The 21,146-nt window shown below is 46.8% G+C and overlaps 1 protein-coding gene across 1 annotated transcript in view; it reads left to right on the forward strand.

Annotated features, from left to right (window-relative positions):
- Positions 1-20,643, forward strand: part of MTNR1B (melatonin receptor 1B) — a 35,260-nt gene extending 14,617 nt beyond the window's left edge. Inside the window, exon 2 of the mRNA XM_074981502.1 lies at positions 19,562-20,643. Within this exon, the coding sequence (XP_074837603.1) occupies positions 19,562-20,430 (869 nt within the window). The 3' untranslated portion in view covers positions 20,431-20,643. The remainder of the gene's footprint in view (positions 1-19,561) is intronic.
- The last annotated feature ends 503 nt before the right edge of the window (positions 20,644-21,146 follow it).

Below are 21,146 nucleotides of genomic sequence, written 5' to 3' on the forward strand. Positions count from 1 at the left end.
GAGCTTGTAAATAGTCTGCGTGGATTGAAAGAGAATTCCCTGGGTGCAGGCACCGTTGAACCATTGTGAGTGGGCTTGCAATGGATCCTGTGAGCACCAATTCGAGGAACTAAAGTGGTAGAGCGACTGTTAATGCAGCTATAATGTTTGTCTTCTGGCACAAAGGACAGACAGCACTAGGAGGATGCCATAACTTAGAGCTGCTGCCAAGGCTGTCTAAAACTAACAGGTCATTTTAGCCCCTGAAATCTAATCTATTTTGTTTATATATTGGAAATGGTCACACAATAGTGGGCAGTCTTGCAATACCATGATGGTGCCAGTTAAAGGTAAAGTGCTAGTGTCAACTATAATTCCTCCATTCGTTGGATTAGAAGAAACTTTAAATAGTAGTTTCATGCCTTTGATTCACTACCATGATTAGGCTTGATCAGTGTGTAGATAGGTGACAGCTAAGGAAAATGCAGGATTCTGTACAACAAGCTATTAACATTACTCTTCCCTGCGATGAAGAGTAGGTATTACTCTTAATGATTCATTATTAAGCCAATGACCTAGTATTACATTGTAAATTAGTGGAGTGGGAGGAGTTGCAACTGTTTTGAAGGATAGGGTCACAATTCAAAATGATCTGGACAAACTGGAGAAATGTTCTGAGGTAAATAGAATGAAGTTTAATAAGGATAAATGCAAAGTACTTCACTTAGGAAGGAACAATCAGTTTCATACATACAGAATGGGACGTGACTGTCTAGGAAGGATTACTGCAGAAAGACTGAGGGATCGTAGTGGACCACAAGCTAAATATGAGTCAACAGTGTGATGCTGTTGCAAAAAAAGCAAACATGATTCTGGGATGTATTAACAGGAGTGCTGTGAGCAAAACACAAGAAGTCATTCTTATGTTCTACTCAGCATTGATTAGGCCTCAGCTGGAGTATTGTGTCCGGTTCTGGGTGCCACATTTCAGGAAGATATTGGCTATATCTACACTAGCATCTGTCAAAATTGGAGAAGGTCTAGAGAAGAGCAACAAGAATGATTAAAGGTCTATCGAATATGAGCTATGAGGAAAGACTGAAATAAAATCGGCTTCTTTAGCTTAGAAAAGAGAAGTGAGGTTTAGGTTGGACATAAGGAAAGCTTCCTAACTGCCAGTGTGGTTAAACCTTGGAATAAATTGCCTAGAGAGGCTATGGAATCTCCATCGTTGGTGATATTTAAGAGCAGGTTATATAGACATCTATCAGTGTGGTCTAGATGGTGCTTGGTCCTGCCATGAGCTAGTTCATGTGACAGACAGTCTTTGGTAATGATTCTAAACTGTAGAACATTCTGTGAAAGGCAGATTACGACACACAGTGTATGCTAGAGTCATTGCAAAAATGCCCTCATAATTACAAATGGTGAACACCTTGACAGACATTGTTTCCTGCATTGATTGCCATGTTTCCCTTTTGCAATTAGGAGCAGAATGTGTAACTTGTCATCATATGTAGAAATAGGTTTTGCTATAACAGTCTTGGCCGTTCTGATTTATAACTGTTTTTCAGGATGGACAGAAATGGTGTCCCTAGCCTCTGTCAGAAGCTGGGCATGGTCAAGAGGAGATTGATAATGATGACTTCCTGTTTTGTTCATTCCCTCTGCAGCACCTGGCATTGGCCACTGTTGGCAAGCAGGATACTGGTTAGATGGACCTTTTGTCTGACCTAGTATGCTTATTCTTTTATATTTCTGTGTAAAATCCACTCTAGATCTTAGAATATTAGATCTCCAGAGGTGTTCAGGGAAACTGAAAATATTCTGGCTGGTTGAGCAATAACAATAATCTAAGCTCTGAATCTCCACTAAGATTGAGCTCACTCACTATGGGGATAGACAAAAAGGGCAGCTACAGGGCAACAGTTGCAGCCCCTTCAGTCAAAGCCACTTGTTACCAGTCCAAACTAGAGCACCAAGAACTGTGTTTAACTTTTACCACTGGCGTAAGGTTTAAGGGTACAGTAGAGTTCTGCTCTGCCAGTCAACCTCCTGCTCTTGGCAATATAACCTTAGCAGACTGGAGTAGACAGCAGAGAGCTCTAGACACTGCTCAAAAAAAAAAAAAAGGGTTGGATACCAGCTTCATTGGAATCAAGATTTCAACTAAAGTTTTTGTAAAGTAGTGTTGAATGCTAGAGTCAATTCAGCCATTTGGAGAGTCTATCTCCCAATGTATAGTTTAAACAAGTCTCTTCAAGAGATTCATAAAGACAGTATTACAAAGATGGGGCCCAAACAAGTAACAATTTCAGTTTTAGCTATAGCAATATCAGTGGGAAAAATTTTGTTTGAGTAAAATATTATCAGGATAAAGTCACATATATAAGCTATGGCTTTCCCAGAGGAGTCAAACGGGAATTTCCCTTTGGCCAACCCAATAATAGTATTATTATCCCAGTGCTTGACGTTCTTAAGCAGACTTCCTAAGCAACTAATATTACCTTTCCTGGATACAGATGTTCCTTTTTAATGAATAAATCTGAAGGTAAAGTTACAATAAAGGGAGAAGATGATATTGGCTATGTCTGCACTAGAAGCATCTGTTAACAGAAGTTGTTGTCGAGAGGGAAATCTCGACAGAACCTCTGTCAAAAGATTGCATCTACGCACAACTTGGTCTGTCAGAGAACTGCCAGACTGCACTGCCTTCTAATGGCAGATCTGCAAAGAGGGCTGTCCTGCAACCAGATGCCCTCTCTGTTAACAGAAGGGTCCCTTCTGTCAACAAAACTCTCTAGTGTAGACCCAGCCATTAAAATCTTAATATCCCTTGTCTTGTGTAAGTGGGATAGTGGAGCGTGTGAAGCACGAGCGTGTACAGATGATGTCTGGGCGTGGTTTGAAAGGGTACCGGCTGCAAGGCGTGCGGCCGGCTGGGATGATGCAGGGGAGGGGGGCGGGAAGGCCCATGGACCCGGGGGCCCACGGGGAGATCTGGAGGGCCAGGAGTGAGAGAGGGGCGGGGTGCACCCTCTTGCAAGACCCAGCGCAGGTAGATGTGAGCAGCAGGTGGCAAGGCGGCCTTCACCTCCTTGAGTACGCGCTGGGGAGAATGTAGGGTGGAGAGCCCCATGTGCTGGGCGAGCGCTGGGGCCTCCATCCAGTCTCCCTGGCCATAGTCCAGGAGGTCTCTGACCCTGGTGATTCCACCGAGGACCAGCCTCCGGCACACTGTGGGGGACTCTGCTGCCTGCACACGGAGGTACGGGTTGTGTAGCAGGGGCTCCGCTAGGAGGTCTTCCCCTGCGGCGGCCCCTAAAGACCTGGAGACTGACAGCAGCCGCCAGGTGCGGAGGAGGTCCTGGTGGAAGGCCGGCAGCTCTGAGAGGTCTCGCAGATGGCCTCTCAAAGGCAAATAAAGGAGCTGCCAGTCATATCAGAGCCCTCAGAAGCAAAGGAGGAAAGCGTGCGCCAGCGTGCTCCAAGCCGGACTATCTGCACTATTGCTGTTAAGGAGTCCCTGCAGGGCCCGGAGGCAGAAGACATGGACCTGAGTGCGTAGGCAGGTCAGGCCCTGCCCTCCCTCCTCCGGGGGGAGATGAAGAACTCCCGCAGGGAGCCAGTGCAGTCCTGGCCAAAAGAACTCCAGAACTACCTTCTGGATGGCGGCCAGGAAACCTGGGGGTGGGACAAGGGTGTTGAGAAGGTTCCAGAGCACGGACAGGACTAGTAGGTTAAGCACCAGTGCCCTCCCCCATAGGGAGAGGCACTGGAGCAGCCCTGCCCACCTCCACAACCGCTCAGCCACCCTGCCCTCTAAACCCTGCCAGTTTTCCAGCAGAGAGGGATGCGTGGCAGATAGAAAGATGCCTAGATAGGATAGCAGACCTGCGCTCCACCGAATGGCCTGAAGCGCGGGTGGGAGGTGGCCCACCTGCCACCCAGCCCTAACCACCAGGCCAGAGCTCTTGACCCAGTTGACCCGGGCAGAGGAGGCTGCCAAGTAAACGGCTTGGCAGGCCTCCAACTGCACCAGGTATCCCGGGTCCTGGACCACGAGGAGTACATCGTCGCTGTATGCTGACAAAACCAGCCGCAGCTCTGGCTCTCCGAGCACCAACCCCATCAACCTTCGTCAAAGGAGACAGAGGAAGGGCTCGATGGCCAGAGCGTAGAGCTGGCCTGACAGCGGGCAGCCTTGACGCACCCCTCGCCCGAAGCTGACCGAAGCGGTCAGGATCCAGTTGAGCTTGACCAAACACTCTGAGGCAGTGTACAGCACCCGGAGAAACCCGATGAAACGGGGTCCGAAGCCGAAGGCCCGCAGAGTGCCCTGGAGATACCCGTGGTCTACCCTGTCGAACGCCTTCTCCTGATCCAGGGACAGGGGAGCGAACGACAGACCATCCCTACACCCGAGCTCCAAGAGATCCCGGACCAGATAGAGGTTGTCAAAGATGGTATGGCCTGGGATGGTGTAGGTCTGGTTGGGGTGGGGTTCGTGCTGCAGGACGTGGTCCAAATGATGGCAGATGGGTTTAGCGATAATCTTGTAGTCCATGCTGAGGAGTGAGATGGGACGCCAGTTCCAAAGGTCGCAGGGGTCCCCCTTTTTGGGCAGCAGGGTGAGGATGGCCCGCCTGCACGACAAGGGGAGGACCCTGCTTTGCAAGGACTTGGCCCAGATGCTGAGCAGGTCTGGACTGAGGACGTCCCAAAACACGCGGTAGAACTCCACGGTCAGCCCATCCGTGCCCGGGGACTTGTTGGTGGGCATGAGACGGAGGGCTTCCGAGAGCTCAGCCAGAGTAAAAGGAAGCTGTAGCCGGTCCCGGTCGCCCGTGCTGACCGAAGGGAGTTGGTCCCAAAGCACTCTGCAGGCGTCGGCGTCAGTTGGATCCGGGGAGAAAAGGGTGGCGCGGAAGGCGCGAGCCCTCTTGCGCATCTCCGCCGGATCCTTAAGAGGGGTGCCATCCTCCGCAAGAAGGCAGAGGATATGTTTCTTGGCACCCTTCTTTTTCTCCAGGGCATAGAAGAAGCAGGAGCCGCGGTCCATCTCCTGAAGGAGCTGGATCCACGACCTCACAAAGGCCCCCTGTGCCCGGAGGGCGTCGAGGTCCCTGAGCTCGTCCTGCTTCTCCTGGTACATGCTGCAGAGGGATGGATCTCCGGGGCTGGCGGCCAGGTGCCTCTCCAGCTCAAGAACCTCCTGCTCCAGCTGTCCTATCAATGCATCCTGCCGCTGGCTGGCCCCCCCGGGTATAGTCACGGCAGAAGAGCCGCACGCGCACCTTTCCCAGATCCCACCACTGCCGCGCCGAGGGAAAGGCACACTGTTGCCCATGCCAGGCCAGCCAGAACTCCCGGAAGGATGCCACAAAGCCCACATCCTCCAGCAGCTTGTTATTAAAATGCCAGTAGGTCGACCCCCGCTTCTCCGGTGAGAGGGAAGCCTTCATGGCCACTAAGTGGTGGTCCGAGAAGGGGGCCGGCCGCACGCTGGAGGAGTGGGCCCGCGAGAGATGGTGGTGAGAGATGTAGATGCAGTCCAACTGGGAGCGCATGGATTTGTGGCCCACCACCTGGACGTAGGTAAAGACGGTGTCCTCATCCGGGTGGTGGCTGCGCCAGACGTCCACCAGGGAACGATGATTGATAAGCTCCCTGAGGACGTCCGCAGTGGCCAGGCACTGCTCCGTCCCCGTATGGTCCCATTCCTCAAGGGTGCAGTTGAAATCCCTACCAAGGACCAGGCACTCGTGAGGATCGATGGAGTCAAGGAAGGCCGCCGCCTGCTGGAAGAAGGATGTTCTCTCCAGCCCCTCCACCTGTACCCGGAGATACAGCAGAAAGCCTGGCACAACCTCGACACTCCCCAGCACCTCGGGCTGCTGGTCTGGGGAGAACAGGGTTGCCACCCCAGCCCAATGGGCCGAGAGCTGACTAAGGTGGACCCATCTCCCCCCTCCAGCCGCCAGCTGGCTTTGGTGGCTGGAGTAGTGTGGGTCTCCTGGAGGAAGGTGACCAAGTACCCCGCCTCTTGGAGGAAGCAGAGCACCCGGCACCTGCGGAGACCCGACCCGCAGCCCCTGGTGTTCAAGGTGGCAAAGATGATCGGCGGCATTTAGAGGGCTGGGGAGGATCCTCGCCGGAGGGAACGCCAGCGGTACCTGTGGGGCCGCGCAGCAAGCTGTGGCCAACGCCATAAGTGATTAGGGCATCACGGAAGCTGCGGGCCCGTTGGTAGGCCGTGGCGTCCCTCCTCCTGGTCCCCTTGCCCTCCTTCAGAAGGGCCCTCACGGACTCAAGGATGAGATGGAAGTCACCCCAGCACTGGAGGGTGAGAGCTACTTTGTTCTTGGAGCTGCGAACATCCTCCAAGAACTTGCGCATCTCGTCCGCCAGCACGTGGGTTGCCAAGGCCTTGGGGTCCTGAGTGCCCCTCGGCCTCGTATTCTTTGGGCTCCGCGGCCGGCAGGGAAGGTCATGCAGTGGCTGGGGCTTGGTTTTGGGAGGACTAGGGGTGGAAGAGGGAGAGCAATCCCAGAGGTGCTGGGAGAGGGTGAGACAAAGGGGGCCTCCCAAGGGACTGCGGCCTCGGGAGCAGTTATGAGCAGACGAGGGTCGAGGGGAGGTGCAGGAAGGATGGAAATGGGGCAAAGGTGATGAATGAATTGCGGGGAGGGGAGTGTTGTGGAGAGAAGGGGAAGGCAGAAGGAGAGGGGGTGGGGGAGAGAGAGGAGGAGGAGGGGTTTGGGGTGCAGTTTCTGGGACGGGACTTTGACTGGAAGAGTGGGTGGAAGTGGGGGTATGAGTAAGAGGGGTGTGGGGACGGGGGGCTTTTCCAGGCAGCAAGAGGGGAGGGGGAGATAAGGGCGAGGTGCCCTTGCATCTAACCGCAGGCACCAGTGAGGTGGAGGGGTCGGCGCTGGGGTTTTTGATCCAGGGGAGGGGGCAGGGTACGAGGGGAACACAAATCCCTCTGGGATATCGGGGGACAGGACAGCTACAGCTGGGAGGTGATCCTCAGCTGTGGGGGCGGTTGCACCCTGTGATGTCGCAGAACAAGGGAGGATAATGGTTGGGGGATCACTGGCAGGTGGGGAGAGAGAAGGTGAGGGGGGTGGCTGGGTGTGGGTGGCTGGCCCACAGGCCTCTAGCAGCAGACCCCCTATGTCCAGAGCAGCCAGCGTAAGGCCTAGGGCCTCGACCTCCTGCGAGAGGAGGGCGAGGCCAAGGCTCATCTCCTCCGGGCACCCTGCGACAGTGGTCTTGGCAGCGGCTGGAGGGGTGTCGGGGGAGGGCACAGGCTCAGGACAAGCCCTCTCTGTCCCTTTGGGCTCAGGATCTGGGACAGGAGGGGCGATATTCTCCATTGCCGCCGCGGCGGCCTCAGTCACCCCCGGCAGATGGTCAGTAGCCAGGGGATCCACAGATGGATCAGGGCTGGTGGCTCTCTTTAATGCCTTGTGTGGCACATCCACCCTGTCCTCCGACAGGGTGGAGTGCTGGGCGCGTGCACTTCTTTTCTTGCGCTTCCCCCTTATCAATACCCAGTCCTCCAGAGAGGTGGGTTCAGTGGTAGAGGAGGAAGGACCAGGGGATGGAGGCAACGAGGAGGGAGGGAAGGAGAAGGAGGACGGGACAGCGAGGGAAAGGGACGGCCCGCCCTGGGGTGGGCCCTGTCCGGGTCCTGCCGCCGGCCCTGCCTCTCTGTCCTCCACAGACCTGGCTTGAATGCCTGCTTGGGCGCCGGCGCCTGCTTCTTCTTGCCCCTCACCATGTGCCTGGGCATCCTCCGACATCCGAGCAGTGATGGTTCCTTCTGGGACAGGAAAAGGAGGGGCGATCCCAGGGCCTGTCACGGTCAGGGTGTCGCCGGTCGTGTGGCTGGCACCTCCCGGGTCGGAGGAGGTCCCGGGCTCTTCTCTTTCGTGCCGGGCCAGGGGGCAATCCCTCCGGACATGCCCCGCCGCCCGACACACGAAGCACTGGGCCTTCCCCAAGGTGTAAAAGACCCGGTACTGGGCCCCTTGATGAGGCACCAGTATAGTCCCCTCCTGGGCCACCCCACCCTGTGCTGCCCCCGGCGGCAGTTGGATTCGCACCTGCCAGCGGAAGGAGAGCACGTGCCGTAGGGCGGGGTCTTTGCAGCCAAGAGGGAGGGGACTCAGGACCGACAAGGGTCGGCTCAGGGAGGTGAGGAAATGCAGAAGGGCAGAATTGGGAAGGATGGGAGGGACAGAGGAGAAAACCACCCGCAGGCCCAGGTCCTCAAGCAGCTCCAGGAGCACATAGATGCCCCCGACTGCCAAGCCCCTCTTCACCGCCTCCTGCGAGGCGGCCTCCGATGCCAGGAAGAAGATGATCTTCCCAAATATTCAAGAGGCTGCCACCACGGCCGCGGGCCCCACCACCCACTCCAACACCCGCATGTAGTCTCCACGTGGGGCGAGGCCGACACCATGAGGTGGTTTGAGAAAATAATCTCTAATACAAAATTAGCCAGATCATCTTTATGCACTCTGTATTATAACTGAATCTTGCTAATTCACATTGCTGGGAAACCCGTTTTGCATTAGTTAGTTTGTTGAATTAACAAGTAAGCAAACCAACACAATAGGAAAACATGGATAATGCATTGTTTTCATATATTTGAACAAGTGTTTTGGTTTTAATTATTTATTGCAGTGCTTTGGAGTCAATGTTCTGTAATATACCATGTGAAAATAATGAAGTCTTAATATATTGGTATGTTTACAGAACCTGCAGCCGTGAGCCTCTTAGCCCGGATTGACAGATTTGAATTTACTGGGCTTGGGTTACTGTGCCAAAGATGACTGACCAGATGTTACCACTAGGTGTCTGAAGCCTAGTGATCTGCCGGGCATCAAAGCCTGAGCCACAACTCAGAGGTGGAGCAATGGCTGGAAAGAACCCTTGAGGGGCATTCTGGGACAGTTTAAAGGCTAATAAAATTGATTTAAATAATGCTGCTATCTCCACTTGTATAGTTCTACTTTGCAAATTTGACTTCTCAAGTTACTTTGGGGCGAAGTCAGCATTAAAAAACTCAGCCTTAGAGACCCTTAAAATTGACATGTTGAGTGATGAGGTGTGAAAGTATAGTTTACAAAATCGAACTTGGACCCTTAAATTCAACTTAATTTCCTAGTGTAGACCAGGCCTAGGTTTCTAGCTCACCCGGATGAGGGGAAAAATCTTGAAAATGTGACCCATGTGTACCCTAAAGATTGGAAAGCAAAACCAAACATTTTTATTTAAAAAAAAAATCTTGTGACTTTTTGGGGCCTGACACTGGAATGTTTGGAGATGGCAAAAATGTGCAGGAGACCAGAGTACAATTCCCAGGTCTACCACAGGCCTGCTGGGTGAACTTGAGAAAAACCACTCCATCTCCATGCCTCTGCTTCTCATTTATAAAATGGCCAGGGCCAGGAGGGCAAAGGAATCTGTTTTGAGATGTACCGAAGAAAAATGCTAAATAATAGATAATAATACAGCTAAATATAAGCAGGTCCTGCAACAATTATTGTTTCATTTAGATGGAGACAAATGGACATAATGTGTCTCTATGAGCCCAATTCTATCACTCTTAATCATGTTGAGTGACACTTATTCCAACAAGAGTTCCTACAGCTCATGAGTAACAGTTGTTCTACATGACTTAAGGTTGTGGAATTAGACCAAGAATGATTACGTGCTTATAAACTGAATTTCTACAAAACAATAACAATAAATATATTAAAGATTCTTGTATTAAACTTGGCTTGAATAAATTTATTCACACCTCTTGGGTGTGTCCTAAATTTTCAGTGGCATTGAGAGATGTGGAAACCCTTTACCTCTCAGGATTAGATCAGATTGTTGCTTGCCTGTCCTGGAAACACAAAACACCTCATACTTAAATGTCAAAACAAAAAAGCAGTCAAGTAGCACTTTAAAGACTAACAAAATAATTTATTAGGTGAGCTTTCGTGGGACAGACCTGCTTCTTCAGACCATAGCCAGACCAGAACAGACTCAATATTTAAGGCACAGAGAACCAAAAACAGTAATCAAAGTTGACAAATCAGAAAAAAATTATCAAGGTGAGCAAATCAGAGAGCAGAGGGGTGGGGGGGAGTCAAGAATTAGATTAAGCAGAGTATGCCAAAGAGCCTCTATAGTGTCCCAGAAAATTTGCATCCCGGTTCAAACCACGTGTTAATGTGTCGAATTTGAATATGAAAGATAGTTCAGCAGTTTCTCTTTCCAAAGCAGACTGAAAATTATTCTTCAATAAGACGCAAACTCTTAAGTCATTAACAGAATGGCCCACTCTATTAAAATGTTGACTAACTGGTTTGTGGATCAGGAATGTTTTGATGTCTGTTTTCTGCCCATTAACTCTTTGTCTGAGAGAGTTTCAAGTCTGTCCAATATACAAAGCATCTGGCCATTGTTGGCACATGATGGCATGTGTGATGTTAGTTGAGGAACTTGAGAATGTGCCTGTGATTCTGTGAATAACCTGGTTAGGTACAGTGATGGTATTGCCAGAATAGATATGTGGCCAAGCTGGCAGTGGGCTTTGTTGCAAGGAAATGTCCCAGGACTAGTATTCCTGTGGTGTAGACTGTGGCTAAGAGTTTGCATCTTATTGAAGAAGAGTTTTCAGTCTGCTCTGGAAAGAGAAACTGCTGAACTCTCTTTCATATTCAAATTTGACACATTAACATGTGGTTTGAACCGGGATGCAAATTTTCTGGGACATTATAGGGGCTCTTTGGCATACTTGGCTTAATCTAATTCTTGACTTCACCCCACCCCGACCAACCCCTCTGCTCTCTGATTTGCTCACCTTGATAATTTTTCTCTGATTTGTCAACTTTGATTACTGTTTTTGGTTCTCTATGCCTTACATATTGAGTCTGTTCTGGTATGGCTATGGTCTGAAAAAGTGGGTCTGTCCCACGAAAGTTCACCTAATAAATTATTTTGTTAGTCTTTAAAGTGCTACTTGACTGCTTTTTTGTTTTGATATTATATAGACTAGCACGGCTCCCTCTCTAATACTTAAATGTGTTTGTTTTTCAGTTAGTACCATGTATAATGCCCTTTTTAGCTGAAACACAAGGTGGCAATAGAGAGTCACATTCATTATTAATACTGACTGATTTCACTATGGGGCACCGCATCCAGGTGATCTTGTACATTAAGTGGGGCACATATCTTGTGCCTGATTAGCTTTTTAGCAATGGAGCAGCATAGAAGGTTTTTATTTATACCTGAGGTACATTATAAAAATGTCATGGACATGACAACCAGCATGGACAAACAACTCCCACCTATAGTACTGTATTCACTTTCTGTAATTAAGGTTAGAGCAGGAACTCTGCTCAGCCAATCATATTAAAAATGCTGTAAGGTTGTCTCTGTGTCATAGGTAGGCTTTCAAAACATTAAAGATCCAGTCCAGTGCTCCTCATAAATGCAAAACTCCCACTGAAGCAGTTAAGATGATAAATAACAAATGCAATATCAGTTCTCAGAGAACTATTCCCTGCTTACTCCCTTGTTCTGCACACAGAACTACCAGCTGTATCAGAGGGATTTCAATGGAGAGATCAAAGGAAGAGTTATGCTCCCCAAGTTTTTGCATTTTCTTCTCAGGACATGCTTCTACTAACAGTAAATACCCTCAGTAGTCCATGGATCAAGGACAAAGACCTCTGTCTTAATTTTGAAATATCCTGGAGGGTTTGTTATTGATTCACAAAGGCTCAGGTGTGATGCAGCTTTCCTAGTGAAAATATCTAGATGGTCACTTTACATAAGGATCAGTCTTCTGCTGTTTCACCGTTAAACATATATTATGAGCAGGAGACAGTTGCTTGCTCAGAGGATTTGCCAACTCTTGTATTCACACTGTATTACGTAACATAAAGATTAATTCATGTCCAGAATAGCTCCAAATACCTTAGTTATTGTTCCATGATATATCCACTTTAAACAACAATAATCTAAATTGTGAAGTATGAAACATCTAATTCTACTCTCTCCTGACAGATTGGGGCCAATCTTGCTGTCTTTTTTTCTTACTCAAACTGTAGTTTTCCTCAACACAGCTGCCATGGTTTATCATCTTTAATGCACTGAAAAATAAAACAAAAACAGGGCCATGTATTGTGGTTTGGTCTGTCAACCTGGCATAGACAAGGGCAAGAAAGCACCTTACACAAATAGTTTCATGACTGAGCCCTATTGCAGAACCTTTGGTAACTCAGGATCTAGTTGAGTCATCAAGATTATGAATATTGGTGGTCTGTTCAGATAAAGTGTAACCCTTCTGCCAGGTGCCAAGGGCAGACATAATAGCTGTGAACAGGTTCTTTCTGAAAAGCAACAAGTCCCCAACCAGAGCTGTATCACTATATCTGGCCCTGGGAAATTAAATCATAACCTCCGTGGCCATCTTCCTAAATTGGTCTTCCCCATTTGCAAGCATTCTGGAGTCCTTGAGCACATGAAAGCATGTATATTTTTGTGGGCAGGGGGAAGCAAAGGACAGACAAAAATACAATAACCGTATGTATTTACACACATGGTATTCCTGAGCAGGGCTCTTTTTCTGCCAGAACATCACCTTTGCTCTCGGGTGGGGGAATGCTGCCTGAGGAGCTGCTCTGGGTGGCTCGCTTATGGCTGGGCCATGCCAGAAACCACTATGTGTGGTTTGCGCATGGCCTATGAGGATCACTATACTGATCACGTTACTTACCTACACCCTTCTAGCTTCCATCCTGCGCACATAACTAGATCCATTGTTTAGAGTCAAGCTCTTAGATACAATCACATTTGTTCTGATCCAACTGACCGAGACCCAAAAACTACAAGATCTTTACCAAATATTCATAAACCTGAATTACCCACCAGGATAAGTAAAAAAAAAACAAATTGACAGGGCCAGACAAATACCCAGAGACCAGCTACTCCAAGATTGGCCCAAGAAAGCCAAGAACAGACCACTGATCATCACCTACAGCCTCCAACTCAAACCACTGCAAGGAATTATTAAAGACCCACAACCTATCCTTACTCGGGATGCCACACTCCAGAAGGCCCTAGGTGACATGTCTGTTCTCTCCTACAGACAACCTCCCAACCTTATGCGGATCCTCACCAACAGTCACAGTCTATACCCCAGGAATACCAGTCCTGGAACCTTTCCTTGCAACAAAGCCTGCTGCCAGCTTTGTCCACATATCTCCTCTGGAAATACCATCACTGGACCTAACCAGGTTATTCACAGAATCACGGGCACATTCTCATGCTCCTCAAATAACATCATATATGCCATCATGTGTCAACAATGCCCAGATGCTTTGTATATTGGACAGACTTCTAACTCCCTTGGACAAAGGGTTAATGGGCACAAAACAGACATCAAAACACTTCAGATCCACAAACCAGTTAGTCAACATTTTAATGGAGTGGGCCATTCTGTTAATGACTTAAGAGTATGCGTGTTACTGGAGAAAAATTTTCGCACCACTATTCAAAGGGAAACAGCCGAGCTGTCTTTTATATTCAAATTCGGCACATTAACACATGGTTTGAACTGGGATGGGAATTTTCTGAGTCACTACAGGGGCTCGTTTGCGTACTTGGCTTACTCTAATTCTTGACCTTCCCCCCCGCCGCCCCTTCACTCTCTGATTTGCTCACCTTGATCATTTTTTTCTGATTTGTCCTCCTTGATTACTGTTTTTGGTTCTCTGTGCCTTCAATATTGAGACTGTTCTGGTATGGCTATGGTCTGAAGAAGTGGGTCTGTCCCATGAAAGCTCACCTAATAAATTATTTTGCTAGTCGTTACAGTGCTACTTGACTGCTTTGTGTTTTTATAGATTTAATAGGGTTACCATATTTGAAGTTTGAAAAAAGTATTGTATGAATGTGTTATATATGTAATACAATAGTAACAGAGAGAAAGCCGTGCTAGTCTATGTACTATCAAAACAAAAAAGCAGTCAAGTAGCACTTTAAAGACTAAGACAACAATTTATTAGGTGAGCTTTTGTGGGACAGACCCACTTCTTCAGACCATAGCCATACCATGGTCTCTGGTATGGCTATGGTCTGAAGAAGTGGGTCTGTCCCACAAAAGCTCACCTAATAAATTGTTGTCTTAGTCTTTAAAGTGCTACTTGACTGCTTTTTTTGTTTTTGACATTAAAACAATGTGAGTTGGTAGGTATGGATACAAACACACTCCCTCTCAGGAGTGTCCTCTTTTTTGAAAGTTCAAATATGGTAACCGTAGATTTAAACTACTCTAGTTTCCTCAAGACAACCTGCATTACTGGCCATTTTGGCAATGTCCCTGCCTAACGGTAAATGTCATGACAATAAGAATCTCCTTTTGGGGACCCCATTCTAAAATAAAGTGCTGAATCAGTATTCTGAGATCCACCTGTCACAAACTTTGACTCATACTGCATATGTTTACAAACCAGTGCCAGACAAGCATACATTTCTTTAGAAGCAGGTCACCCTTCTGTGAGTTAATAAGCATTTCGGAAGACCATCAAAACACAGGAGCACTGCTCTTACTGCAGTCAGTGGCTATGGCTACACTACAGTGATCTGTTGACAGAAGTCCTTGTCGGAAGAGATTTCCTGACAAAACTGTTAGAGTCCAGACACACACACAAACCAGTTGGAAGAATGCTCCACTCTGTTGACCATGCAACCAGACTGCCTGGCTGTTCTCTCAACAAAGCAGGCACCCAGAAGTGCAGCAGGCAGGGCTGACCATTGTTCAGAATGCCCTGTCTGCTGAGAAGGCCCCTCTAGAGCATCCACACAGCTTTTTTGTCAACAAAATCTGTCGAATCTGTTTTTCTGTACCCAAGGTTGCTCTTGGGTTACTCTTTTGCTCTATTTTGAGGAGAGGTATATTTTTTAAAAAAATATAGAAAAAAAATGTAGAAACTTTTGATTGGATAGAAACTATGTGTTGGAATTTTTCTTTGTTTGTTTACATCTTTATGCACATGGCTTGATTTTCTCAATTTAGTGCATGTTAACTATGCCATATGTTTTCAGTTTTTCACAGTCTTATTAAAGATTTAGCAGTATTCACTGAAGTAAGAGCCTGTTAAAATTCCCTAAACCCATTTGTTACTGTGCATTTTGCTGGTGAAAGTCTCATTCCCTTAAATTAGTGAATCTCAATTCTATGCAATTCTGGAGTTCAGGTGCTTTCCTGGAACTCTTTAGCTGCGAAACGTGGCAGGAAATTGCCAGATTTTGCTAGTAAGATTTCCTGTTCTATCTGCTTTAGGTCAGGTTGCAAGTACTGTGAGAATAAGTGCCCTTTATCACTTCTGTTTATTAATGGTCTGATCCGTTGCCCACTGAAGTCAATTGGAGTTCTTCCATCTGATTTTCATGATTGTTGGCCTAATTTAGGTAATTCTTCTTGAATGATTATGCATGTCCATCCAACATAGGCGTGTGTGCTTGCCACGTGCACAAGTGCCAGAAGGATCTGCTGCTCTCCCCGCTTCAATCTTTATTGAAGGAACAGAGTTAAAAACAATAGAGGAGTTCAAGTACCTTGGCAGTGTGATAGCCGATGATGGCTCCCTTAACAAAGAAATCAATGCCAGAATCTAACAGGCCAGCTGGGCACCAGGATGTCTGAGAGTGCAAGTGTTGAATCAGCACAATATCCAACAGTCCACTAAACTGAAAGTGTACAAGGCTGTAGTCCTGACCAGTCTCCTGTAAGGCTGTGAAACCTGGACCTTGTACAGAAAACACATAAAACTGCTGGAGTGCTTCCACACATGCAGCCTGAGGTCAATAGTGCACATTCAATGGCAGGACAGAGTTACAAAGCTGGAAGTCCTGGACAGAGCAGGAACCACGAGAATTGAAGCCATGATTCTGAAAGCCCAGCTTTGCTGGACAGGGCACGTCATATGAATGGAGGAGTCAAGAATCCCTAAGCAACTCCTCTACGGTGAACTCTCCCAGGGCAAAAGGAATCAAGGTAGGCCTCGCAAGAGATATAAAAACTGTGTGAAGGCCAACATTGCTCATGCTGGTTTAAAACCAGATCAGCTAGAGCAGCATGCAAAAGACCAAACAGGCTGGTGTGCTCTCGTACGACATGCATATGACAACTTTGAGGAGCAGCGATGCGTACGCTTCATTGATGCTTGTGAGAGGAAAAAAGCAACAGCTGCAGCTGCACCAACAGAGCCAGGACGTTTTCCTTGCCCCCACCGTGAACGCCCATGCCGTTCAAAGCTTGGACTCCTCAGCCACATGCAAGTCCTCAACCGATGAGCCTGTGCAAGCTTAAGACATCATCGTTGGACACAACAGACTACCTACATACATACAGGGTGCCTCCTGCCTCCTCAGTCCTTTCTTGCAGTCAGTGAGGGTGCCTGGAACTGTATGCTCAGGTTAGGCTTTAGTCTCAGAATAGACCTCCTTCCTTTTTCAAGTCTAAATAGTGACAGAGAGGTAGCCATGTTAGGCTGTACTCCAACAAAACAAAGCGGCAGAAATGTAGTACTTTAAAGACTAACAAAATGATTTATTAGGTGATGAGCTTTCTGGAGAAGTGGGTCTGTCACAGGAAAGATCATCACAGAATAAATCATTTTGTTAGCCTTTAAAGTGCTACATTTCTGCCACTTCTAAATAGTTCTTTGTTTGTTACGTACCTGTAAATAGTTGGATAGTTAGCTGTAGTTTAGCACTGTTAGTTCCCCTTTTGGGAGCTGTTCTGGGGATGGGGCATGCTCTGTTCCCTGGATACAAAGCTTGTGCATCCAGTCCCAGGCCTATGCTCCTGAGTGATCGCTCACTGGTCTTTTTTACAATTATGTTCACAGTATAAAGGATTTTTTTCATAGCACAATATGGATTTCAATAGAAACAAGAAAGAGATGTCCTGCAGCACCTTATAGACTAACATAAGCGTTCGTGGGCAAAGACCCACTTATGTTCCAAAAATATCTGTTAGGCTACATCTACACTAGCACACTACATCGAAGTAGCCTGTTTCGACGTAAGAACATCGAAATAGGCTACTTCGACACATATTGTCTACATGTCCTCCAGGGCTGGTGCCGTTGACATTAACATTGAAGTAGCGATGGAGATCGTCAAAAGGAGCCGCTCTGGAAGGAAATGCGGAGCATCCACACACACAAGTGCTCCCCATCGAAATAAGGGGCCAGCGAAGCCCCAAGCTGCTCCCTTAAAGGGCCCCTCCCAGACAGACTCAGCCTGCACAGAATGATATCTACAGAGCTAACAACCGGTTGCAGACCCTGTGCACACAGCATGGACCCCCAGCTGCTGCTGCAGCAGCCAGAAGCCCTGGGCTAAGGGCTGCTGTGTGCAGTGACCATAGAGCCCTGCAGGGGCTGGACAGAGTGTCTCTCAACCCCTCAGCTGATGGCCGCCATGGAGGACCCCACTATTTCGAAGTAGTGGGACACGGATCATCTATACACGCCCTACTTCGACGCTCAACGTCAAAGTAGGGCACTATTCCCATCTTCGGAAGGGAATAGTGATTTCAATGTCTAGCCGCCTAACGTCGATTTCAACATCGAAATAGCACATGGTGCATGTAGACACGAAGCATGCTATTTCGACGTTGTGCTGGCTACTTCAGAGTAGCCAGCTAGTGTAGCCGCACCCTTGGTGTACAAGGTGTGTGACAGAGTGAGGCCAGAAGAGAAAGTACAAGAGGGAAAAGCATGGCTGTTTGAACTGACAATCAGACAGCGTGGAAGCAGCTGGGGAGAAGGATGCCCTAAATCAACTGGGGCCAGCTGGGCCCACTTAAGACTGCCTTTAAAAGCCCTTTCCCCAGTGGGGCAGGAAGAGTGTGAGAGGTGATTTGAGGAGAGCATAGGAGGTAAGTAGAGAGGCAAGAAGAGTTTTAGGAACAGCAGAGGAGGCAAGGAGCTTCAGCAGCAAGGGGCTGGGTCCCTTTTGGCTGGGTGACCCTGAGACTCAACTGGAGGCTGGATAGAACTGATCACCAGTGGAGCCAATCAAGGAGGGCAGACATAGAGTCATAGGGCTGGAGGGGACCTCAAGAGGACATGCTGCTGCTGCCATGACCTGGAGGAGGTACCAGGGGGATCATCTGGGGAAGTGGCCCAGGGAGAAGAACTCTGGTATCAAGGGTGAGGGGCGACATTCCCCGCCAGTAGCAGCCACACAGGGTTCCTGAGCTGGAACCTGGAATGAGTGGATGGGGCCTGGGTTCTCCCCAGACCACCACCACCCTGTCCCAACAAGAGCAACGGTGTCCTTGCTGTGGGGCCAGTGAACTGAATAGAGTCCTGGAGCCTAGAAATGAGACTAACCATATCACAGGTGCCACAGGACTTCTCATTGTGTTTGCATTTACAGACTAACATGGCTACCCCTCTAATACTTGTCACCAATAAAAAAACAAGCAAACAACACAATCAAGCTTTAAAAAATTTTTTTGTTTCTTGAATGCCAGAAACCTAATATTAGTGACTCTCCTGTTATATTATTTTTGGGAAGATGCTGTGAAGACGTTTGGTATTCTTCCCACAAATCAGTGTAACCACTATTGACTGTAAGTATTGTATCTCTTTTGAAATATAAATGTTGATATCCTACTGTTTTATACAGAACAACTTTATAGATACAGTCCAGAAATATCAAATAGTGGAAAAGACTATTATTTAAAGAGAGAAAATAAGCCTCACTTTTATTGCTGAAATTTCTTTTAACATCAACAGTAGAAAAGAATCTAAACCTGTGTACATTTAAGTACTTTTTCTTTCCAAAGTATTCCTGTATTTTTGATTTTGCATAGTTTGGTATGCTTTTGTATAGCAGATGGTGGAGGTGTTTCACTTTTGGTTATTTGGCAAAATAGCTGGAAAAGGGTAGATAATATATCCAAACAAAAAAATTTGTAGTTCACCTTGTTGTGTAGCTACTTGAAATAAATCTATGCTGCATCATCCTGCTAACATCAGTCCTGCTCATTTTGTCATTTTTCCCTTTGCTGTTTGTTAAACCGCTCGGTGTGTCAGTGGCAGCTTGTAATGATCCTTTACATAAGTATGTACTTACCCAGCTGCTTTTTCAATTCCATTTTTTCACCAGGTTCTCTCTAACAACTGTCAGTTGTACTTTACTGACTTAATTTATATATAATTCACTATTGATGTTTACATTTATAAATGGTGATAGAGTAGTAAATTGATGCTGGCAGTAGCGTATTTACTGTAAGAAAGGTTGACCTGTCACTAATAGCATAGTCACTAATAGCTATAAGACAATAAACAGCTGCTCAGCAGCTGGCATTTGAATGATAGCTTATTCTGTATGATAAAAAGCTAGATCTTATGTACAGACAGGTTGCTGTTGAAATAGTTGCTTTTTGCTGGTACCTTGAACCCATGTGTTACAAATGTTTAAAATTATTTTCTTTACTTTCCTACGTGTGACTATACTTAATTGCTTCTTTTTTTTCTTTTTGTAGGTAATGCATTTGTGGTTAGCCTGGCTTTGGCAGACCTGATGGTGGCCCTGTATCCGTATCCACTAGTGCTTTCGGCCATTTTCCGCAATGGATGGTCCTTGGGTGAAGTGCACTGTAAACTGAGTGGCTTTGTGATGGGACTAAGTGTAATAGGCTCCATCTTCAACATTGCTGCAATTGCAATAAACAGATACTGTTACATATGCCACAGCTTTGCTTATGACAAAGTTTATACCTGTTGGAACACAATGATGTACGTCTGCCTAATTTGGCTGTTAACAGTTGTTGCAACTGTTCCAAATTTTTTCATTGGCTCTTTAGAGTATGATCCACGTATTTATTCATGCACGTTTGTTCAGACTGCTAGCTCCTATTACACCGTTGCTGTTGTCATAATTCATTTCATAGTACCTATCACTATTGTGAGCTTCTGCTACTTTCGGATTTGGATCTTAGTAATTCAAGTAAGAAGAAGAGTCAAATCAGAAATAAAACCAAGACTGAAGCCAAGTGACTTCAGAAACTTTCTTACCATGTTTGTGGTTTTTGTAATCTTTGCCTTTTGTTGGGCACCGCTGAACTTCATTGGACTTGCTGTAGCTATCAGTCCTTTGGAAATGGCTCAAAAAATTCCTGAGTGGTTGTTTGTTGTAAGCTATTTCATGGCCTACTTCAACAGCTGCCTTAATGCAATAATATATGGACTTTTTAACCAGAATTTTCGGAAGGAATATAAACGAATCCTAATGTCACTGTGGATGCCAAGGCTTTTCTTTCAGGACACGTCCAAAGGAGGGACTGAAGGTCAGAAGAGCAGGCCTTCTCCTGCTTTAAATAACAATGACCAAGTCAAAACTGATACCCTCTAAATGTGTTATGGTGAAGTCAAAGGAGTGCCATTGAGGACTTCAATGGTGTCGTTATAAGATTAGTCATTCTTGCTTTCTTTTCTGTGGCTTTTTATTTTATTGACATAGTGATTGGAATCCTGTCATCTTGATAAAACACACTGCTCTTCTAAATTCATAGTTTATATAAGATACCAATTTGAAATGAGCTTCAGAATTAAAGTAGAACATGAACGCCAGCTGCTTTATGTCTGAAAAACTAATCCTGCCCTTCAAATATGGGTGAGGCACTCAACTGATTTCAGTGGGAGTCATGCAGTTATCCAATGTCAGAATTTGACTCGTAGCAAGTGCATTCATTATATTTTCTTTGAGGCTTAGAAGTTAAGGCTGTGGGCAAATATTTCCTGTCATATCTATACATGAAGATTGAGGTAGGTATTTGGCTTTCCCTCTGTATGCCAAACTTGGCATTTCTGTGCATATACTGATACAGAAATATATTTTCCTTGTGTACTGAAGACGAGAATTTTGTCCTGCAAGAAATTTTTAACACTAATCCATTTCCTGACAGAGATTTTCATATACATCCACTTCAGTTTACTTATTCCATTTGTCTTCTGTATATGTTCTGCCCCACCCCCTCCTTTGGATGATATAATGTAACTGGTCAATTGTTTACACATTTGTATTCATTTAAGGATTCTTCTTATGTGCTCAGAATTCCCATTAATACT

This window comes from Carettochelys insculpta, chromosome 1, assembly GCF_033958435.1.
Source record: "Carettochelys insculpta isolate YL-2023 chromosome 1, ASM3395843v1, whole genome shotgun sequence".
NCBI classification, from domain to species: Eukaryota; Metazoa; Chordata; order Testudines; family Carettochelyidae; genus Carettochelys; species Carettochelys insculpta.